Source organism: Glycine max, chromosome 8 (assembly GCF_000004515.6).
Source record: "Glycine max cultivar Williams 82 chromosome 8, Glycine_max_v4.0, whole genome shotgun sequence".
Classification (NCBI taxonomy): Eukaryota; Viridiplantae; Streptophyta; class Magnoliopsida; order Fabales; family Fabaceae; genus Glycine; species Glycine max.
The window spans coordinates 19,324,190-19,332,565 of NC_038244.2; the positions used below are offsets into that span (position 1 = coordinate 19,324,190).

Below are 8,376 nucleotides of genomic sequence, written 5' to 3' on the forward strand. Positions count from 1 at the left end.
AGAAAGGTCGATTTCTTTTTTACCAACATAATTAAACCATTCAATTATCACAATTATAAATTTGCTAGCATTGTACATCTACTCGAGCAAATTCATGTAAGATAAACCAGCTTTGCACTATGACCAAGACTCAATCAACACTAGAATTCATGTAAGATAAACCATGAGTTAATTAGATGCATTCGATTTTTATTTCAGATGCATTCATTCATTTTTCTTACATAAAACTTGTGCGAATGGATTATCATTGCTGAGTTGAATAGAAATCTTGTAATTCAACTAACCATTAAAAAAAGCATTCATACCAGTCCAGAGATAAACTAGTCACTAAAGTAAACAAAGCAGGTCTTCAGCCACAACTGTTCATATCATGATTAGAAAAGAAATATAAGGAAAAACTAAAAGGGATCATCAAATAGAGTCTAGTTTTCATGAAAGATCTCAAAGTTGAGCAGAAGTCTCGATTTCATCGCCTTCTGCTTCCCCTCCATTGGCCGATGTTCCTTGTGATTTTGCCATCTCCATAACTTCTCCAGGTGGTGGGTGGTCAAACTTGCAGGTTGCACCAAACTTGCATGTTCCAGTTTTCAAATAATATGGGCAGATAACAGCACCCTGTCAACACATCATACATGGTTTCAAATTTTGATATCATGTTCCACAGAAATTTTGAGGCTAGTTAAGAGGATGCTACTTAAAGAAAGCTATTGTATATGGCCACAAGGACAAAATGCAAAAGGGCAAGTAGCTTGAACAAATCATTTATTAGAACAGTCATGCAATTTAATAATTGGTGATTGACTTGATAACCTACCACCACATGCAATGTGCAACAATTTAAGTAACTTGAAATAGATTGAAACAACAGCCAAACTTAAACTAGTCATATCAATCTACTTTTTGAAAATTAAGACTAGTTGTTGAAAGAATTTCACAGAAAAATCCAAATAAAGCAACAATTAGGAGTATGCAGGTGAAAAAGAATTAACATACCTCTCTTCTTGGTAATCCTGCAGGAGTGAGTTTCACTGTAGCCTGCTTTGACAGTGATGGTGCTGAGCGGTCAATTGGGTGATGATACTTGCATCTTTCCCCAAATTTACACTCGCCAGTTTTCATATAAAACTACATGGTAAACCATTGAATAGAAAATGTAAAAGGAAATTAGATAATTTATGCAAAGGTTATGTAGGCATGAGAAGTTCAGAAAATAAAATAGGTTTTCATGAAGTTTTACCGACTATCTTTCTCCATAAGAATCAAATATTATTAAAACCAAAATGTTAGATACCCATTAGTTAGTTACAATCAGTTGTTAGGCAAAATCAGTGAAGGGTGGAATATTACTATTAAGGATACCCTAAATTTAGGTTTTTTAATTAAACAAAGAGATCTTCAATTGAACCCTTAGCCCCCTGCATTTTATAATTTAATACTAAATGATTCAACAAATAAATGTGACAAGTGCAAACCATTCCAAATACATATTGGCTGTAGAAATCTGATAAGTCAGGAACATAAGACAAGTGTTTGCTTACATCACATTCAATCTGTCCAGGTCGCTGAGGATAGATAGTGTCTGCAATTCCCACCTGAGACTGGAAAACATGTTATGAATAAGAAACATCATTAGCTTTTTGAGTAATTCATGACATCAAATGGAAATGCAGTTTAGAGTTAATTTAAGAATGGCTTGTTTTCAAAGCCAATAACACACTTCATTCTATTGTTTTTTTTTTATTGCTGATACACAAGTTGTTTAGAGCAGCCTCAAACTTGTCCTCCTACATTATTGAGGCAAAACAGCAAAGTGGCCTCACCTCTAAAGGACCCAAACATATTCGTTTCTTTGTAAGAGAAACATATCATATGCATAAAATCAAATGTTCTAGATGAGCAGCATCAAAACACTAGGAATAAGAATTTTATGAAAACTAGGTTATGAAGAAAGTGAAGTTAACAAACTATGCAGCACAAACAGAAAATGATACTTGAGGTAAAAGAAATAAAAAGAATAAGAGAAAGACAACGGACATCTATAAAAATGTAAGAGAATAAAATCGCAATATCTACAAGGATCAAGATATATCAATAGACAAGAGAAAAACCATGAGAATAAAAAAAGTTGATAGTATTCACCCACAAATGACCACATTTAACTACTTAATATTCATTGAGAATGAAAGATGTGCACAACTACATCACACAATTATTATTCTCCTGTAAGAAATATATTATTTTTGCCATGTTTCAACTTAAAACCAATACTTATCCATTCAAATCTATCATGCAACAGCTCTATATTCCAGGTTTGACTGTATACAAGAGTATATAGGTTATGTCCAAGCCATCTTTATTGCATTTGTGAAATCTATATGTATCTAAACTATACTTCCATTCATTAATCAATATATGCATGTGCCTTTAAGACAATTGTGTTGATTTGGTTGATAACCAGAAACATACAACACAACCAAAAAACATAACCCCTTACCCCACAATAATGAGGATCAAGAGTTGGATAACATTATTTGCAATTTGCATCAGTCAATCCTCTATGAGAATAAGTACAGTAACAACTTCTACATTACCATTGGATTTGACAGCCTTGGTTCAAAAGCTTGATAGACAGAAACAGCTGGATTAAGAAGTCCGATATTCAGATTAGCAGCCGAGGATGGAAAAATAGAGGCGCCTAATCCAGCAATGGGTGGATTGATTGCTGCATCAAAGAATGATAATGCAAAATAATTGTTTAGGAAACAGGAAAATGTAAGAACAATCAATATCAATATATTATACATACCATTCCTGTCAGGATGATTGTAGCGGCAAGTGACACCATACTTGCAACTGATTCATATGAATGAAAAGAATTAAGGATATTTAATCCAAAGAATATGTGTTTAGATTAGCTTATATTGGAGAAATAATCACTTTTTTTTTTTTCAGTTTCCTAAGAGAGCTGCAGTAAAACATACAAAAAAATGACTATTTATTTCTCTCAAATTATGAAACCAATTGAACATTAATCAATACTTACCTCCCAGTTTTCATGTAGAATGGACAATCCACTTCCCCCTGTCAGAAGAGAATTTACAGTAAAAACCCAGGCTTTAAAGAAATGAAGGCAATAAATTAGCAGAGGAAAAAGTTGTCATCAGCTAGAAATTTATGGGTATCTTCTGCTATATTTTTATATAGCATCAAAGTAAAACAATAAAGGTAACTTTAGTTATGCTGACCAATCCATTTGCACTAGTTGAATATCATAATTTCTGCTACAATTATTAATTAGGATCGGCAGTTCAAAGCAGCATACATCCAGCAAATAATGTAATGAAATGGAAAACTCAAAAGAACAAGATACTAGATGAATTGGTCTGCCTTTCCTTCTATTAATAGAGATTGGACACCAAACAATTTAACAGAGAATCAATACCAGTCTCACTGGAAGCCCTTTGCTATTTTGCAACGATGGAGATATAAGAGATTGAATTGGCGGTGTATCTCCTGTTGCCCAACCCATTATAGAATTTGTTTGAGTCTGTGCAACAGTTTGACTTGAGTCGTTAGACAACTGAATCTGGATATCCTTGGGGTGATGGAATTTACAAGCAGCACCATATCTACATTTTCCAGTTTTCATGTAGAACTGTATAAATATAAAACATGAAGTAAGCCATAGATAAATAAAGTCTAATGTTAATAAAAAATGTAAACAACTAACCGCACAAGGGGGCTCCGATGGCCTCTCAGGTAAGCCAGAAGAAACATCAGCATTTTCCGAGGAAACTTTGGGATGATTAAATTTGCACTTTGAACCAAACTTGCATCTTTGAGTTTTCAGAAAGTACTGCAATGTATTGGATTCAAAATGAATTAGAAAATGCCCAAATAATATGAAGAAACAAAAAATTTGCAAATTCTACTCACTGGACAATCTGGTTCCCCTGGTCTCTCAGGTGGAGTTTCACTTGTAACAATTGGAACCTAAGTCAAGTTTGAATAAACCAAGTGCATCAAAACAAATTAGTACCTGTTTTATATTTAAGAACCAAAAATTCCTAGACTATAATATTTCACCTTTTGAGATCAAACCCCAATGCCAGCAGAGACAAAATAGAAAAGATAAGAATGGTAAGAAACACAATATTTAACTCACTACATGAAATAACCAGAACAAGAGTGATCTTAGCATACAAAATAGACAGCCCATGTAGGTTTTACAAACACAATCTTTCACACACCTATCCTAAACTTCAAGGGTTACTAGATACTACTAGAACAAAATTGATTGACATCATAGTAAAAGATCATTCTGATACAGTTACACAGTTGAGTACATAGATTAATGCATAGACAGATGTATATTAAGTTTCCAAATATCAAATAAGTGAAATAGTGTCACAACAGATCCCAAATCAGAAGCTCAGATACCAATTGATAATACTCAGAAATCAGAATATGTTTCACTGAATTTAGAGGCACAAAGAGCCGTTACCCCTGATATTACAGGATTATCAGCTCAGTCGAGGTAGATACAGATTTCCCAATATCACTTATTACCCTCTGACAGAACAAGGATATAAAAAGTAAAATAAAGAAAGATAATATAGCATTTGAAGGTAGTAACCTCCCTTCCCAAAACTTAACACAATTCATGCTTCTTTCCCTTATCCACGCCTAATCCTCTCACAGCCTAACAGAATATCCCACTCTTTTTCCCCCTTCCACCTACCATGCAGTCAGAGGACTATGTTCTCAACCCATCTTGTATTTTTCCGTCATGTATCCTGCATAGGGATGCCCAAGAAGAAAGTATGCAGTATGCACTAGAAATTTTGGAGAAAAGTCAGGAAACTAGCTCGTATTGAGTTGTTCATTTCACATTTGTAGACACTCCCACAGTCCCACTAATCCCCAATAAGGAGCCACTATCAAATCCCAAGGAAGTATAGAAGACACGAGTCTATATTATCTTGCAGTTAAACAAGTCTAAAATGTAGCACATGTCAAGATGTATCTATCTACTAGTTTTGTTGGTTCAAATGACTAAGAAACATGTCTCTACAGAGTATCTCATAAGTCCTAAAGTTAAATTTATATGAAGGTTCATGTATATGATGAACATGTCAAGATGTGGCAAAAGCATGGAGGTATTACAATTAGCCATTAATCTTTAATATTATTAGTTTGTATATTGTAATACAAGAACTATAGTACTAGAATATTGTGCCAGTATTATAATTTATAATTTTATTCTATTATAATTAATAAATATTTCTATACAGTGTTGCACACTGACATATATAGAAATAAAGGGTTTTTACTGAAAATGTAACTAAAATAAACATTAAAAAATAAAAATTAAAAATTGGTTAAACTGGTATATAATACACCACTATATATTCATATATGTTTAACTAAAATTTTCTATAAAATATAGAATTGTAAGAATACATGTCACTTTATACTATTACCAATAGTAAATGTACTATACAATACAAATAATTTTCATAGGCATAAAATATAATAATAGTGATAATAATAGCAAGCAGTCACCTCTTTCCAATCCGGGATTCCACCCTCTGGAACCCAAAAAGGATGGTCAAACTTGCAGCTGTCTCCAAACTTACAGGTTCTTGTGAGCATATAGTGGGCACAATCCTTCTCTCCTGGCCTCTGTGGATATATAGTCATATTGGAAGCACTTTCATATCTAGGGCGCTTGGCCAGTGGGTTTGTAGAATACCAAGCTTCACTTTGCCCAATTGTACCCAAAATTGTTGGATGGTAGAGAGCTATAGTACATAATAGACGAGTATATACAAGAAAACCAAAGCAAACGTATAGTGTTATTTTATAAGTTTGACTAAGAAAATAATTTTCGACAAAATGCATAGATTATTAAGTATAAAGAATATACTTTATATAAAAAACCAGATGACTTATAAATTTCACTGAGATTGTACAACAGCTATAAGTATACATTTGTTGAAATTATATCAAAATAACGTAAAAATATATCAACCACATAACACGACATATTCCATTAAATACGTAAAGTAGTAACACCATTTGAAGCCAAAAAAAGGTCAACCTCGCCTTGCCAGTAACAAGTCACTCTCAAGCAAAAAGCCAACCCTAGCACAATTTTTCCTCTCCTTAGCTACTATTATCGATGTTGTTCAAATCACGCAGCATGCCTTCAATCATCACATCATCATCTATCCTACGCATATATGCTGCTCATTCACTACACCAGCCACTAATTTGCATCATGAATCATGATTCTGAAAACATAAATCCATAACTAAGCCTGTGCCGGACCGCCAGAGTCATTCATAACCATAGACAATTAAATCCAACCGGTATACTCTGATGGCAAAAACACTAATTAATCACTAACATTAAAAAAAGAAGTAAAAAAAGCTAACAACAGAATAACCAATACACACTAACTACAGGGCACAACAATCCTATGCATCACATCCTCCTCACTACCTAACATACCATCTCAAGCATAAGAATTGATTACTCAGCTTATCTCGTTAGAAAACTGAACACCACAAACATGCACATCCAGAATTACATGCACCACATATAAATCACACACAATAAGTGAAATCTTGGTTACTTCAGTTTTAATTCAAGTAAACAAAAAAATAAATAACCTAAACTCAATTGCTTAGTCCCTGATTGGTTCAACTTCATTTGGGTAAACAAGATCAATTATTATTTCTTAAAAACACTCCACCCTAACACACACTTTATAACCTAAATTCATAGATTACACATAATAACGGGGAATCAGGGAAATCTCGGTTACTTCCATTTTTTTTTTACTTTAAGCAAACAACAACAAAAACAACAAATAACCTAAATTCAGTAACCTAAAAGGGAGGAAAATGTTAAGAACTAACCGTCGGAGGAGCGTTTGAGGTCAAGGGCGGAAGGCACGGCGGCGGCGGCGGCGACAGGGGGCCAGGAGGAGAGGAAATTCGCGGAGGCGGCGGAGGAGGCGATTCGGGAGGTGACGCCGGGAGGGGCAATGTCGGCGGCTTCGACGGCGGAGAGGGCGGAGGAAGGGAAGCGAAAGGCGGCGGCGTCGGAGGCGTCGGTACGGTGGTGGAGGTGGTGGGAGAGGAACATGGCGTCGGCGGCGGGATGGTCACGGAAGGATCTGTAGTTGGTGGAAGGGCTGTAAGAGGAGGCGTAGATGTGGTTTTCCATTATTTTTTTATGATTTTAACGGAAAAAACACAAACGAGAAAACGATGTTACTGTCGCACACACACTCACGAGAATAAAATGTTTGCTTCTTCTTTTGCTTTCAAACTAATCAGTCAAAGTGAGTGAGAAAATGTATGTGAGAAGTGAGTGATTGCAATTTGGCAGTGCCATCATTAGTGGGTTTTTATTAACAAAAATAAAAAAACTAGAACTTTGTCGTAACGGATAGTACTAGTATTTCTAAATAGTAGATTTTTTTTTTATCAGTAATAGTAGAATTTAATTAGACTTCTCTTGGGAGATATTCAATGTATTCTCATTCTTAATAAATATTTTAATTTTTTGTAATATTTGTTTGAAGAGTTTTGTATCCATGCCAATTACATTGAATATTGTACTAAAACTTTGTCATTTTGTCATTTATAGTGTTAGTGTGTATTTGGAATCGCTTAAAAAATGTGAATTCATCATATATATTTATATTTGGAATTCATCTAATCTCTTTTCACTAAATAAAATTATTTTGGGATTAAGTGACGACTTTATGTCCAAATAAGAGATTAAATCTTCAATCTTAATTAACAGATTTAATTTTCAATTCACTTGTGTCAATAATTTTTCCAAATTTACTTAAATAATTATAAATATTAGTTAATAATTCATGAATTTGCTATCAAGTTTTAAATTAAATATTATAAATAATGAATAAATAGATTAAAAAAAACAAAAATTTCCTTTGATGTTAGTCACAACTATAATATGTTCACTAACATTTTCTCTATGAGATGTAACTTGATTAATCAATGTAAAGAATATTTTTGAACATTTAATCATGCTATATTCTATTATCATATATTCAAACTCCTTTTAGGAAAATGATATATCACAACTCTTTTTGTTATATTTTAAAATGCATCACATGCAATGTCACAACTCCTTTTTGTATGAACTTTTACATAGTGAATTCTTTTAAAAAAAATCAATTAGTGCTTTTTAGATAATGACAAGAGAACTAACAATTATTTTTACCTTTGTCATTTCAATAGTCTTATTTTCAACTAATCCTATATTAAATGTTGGTCCCTTCATACTCATGTTCTACAAGATCACAAAGATGATACATTTAAATTTTTCTTCATG

The 8,376-nt window shown here is 33.4% G+C and overlaps 1 protein-coding gene across 2 annotated transcripts; it reads right to left on the bottom strand.

The window, feature by feature from the left end:
• Positions 1-255: 255 nt before the first annotated feature.
• Positions 256-7,441, bottom strand: LOC100801417 (zinc finger CCCH domain-containing protein 37). Of its 2 annotated transcripts, XM_006585656.4 has the most exons (11): positions 6,927-7,441; positions 5,566-5,804; positions 3,937-3,993; positions 3,731-3,856; positions 3,443-3,655; positions 3,044-3,081; positions 2,807-2,853; positions 2,592-2,722; positions 1,539-1,598; positions 994-1,125; positions 256-615 (listed from the first exon to the last, which is right to left on the bottom strand). In XM_006585656.4, the coding sequence occupies exons 1-11, from the start codon at positions 7,234-7,236 to the stop codon at positions 442-444; spliced, it is 1,527 nt and encodes a 508-aa protein (XP_006585719.1). In that variant the 5' UTR covers positions 7,237-7,441; the 3' UTR covers positions 256-441. The 2 variants fall into 2 exon arrangements, with proteins under 2 accessions (XP_006585719.1, XP_040874301.1); XM_041018367.1 differs by having other exon boundaries at positions 2,592-2,853; positions 6,927-7,391.
• Between the last annotated feature and the right edge of the window lie 935 nt (positions 7,442-8,376).

Excerpts from the sequence above, each read along its gene's own strand:
- LOC100801417 (XM_041018367.1), bottom strand. The coding sequence starts at position 7,236 with ATGGAAAACCACATCTACGCCTCCTCTTACAGCCCTTCCACCAACTAC. Across the intron at positions 2,854-3,043 it reads TTCTACATGAAAACTGGGAG|TTGCAAGTATGGTGTCACTT; the intron begins GTAAGTATTGAT and ends CATATGAATCAG. Across the intron at positions 1,126-1,538 it reads CTGGACAGATTGAATGTGAT|TTTTATATGAAAACTGGCGA; the intron begins GTAAGCAAACAC and ends TTTACCATGTAG.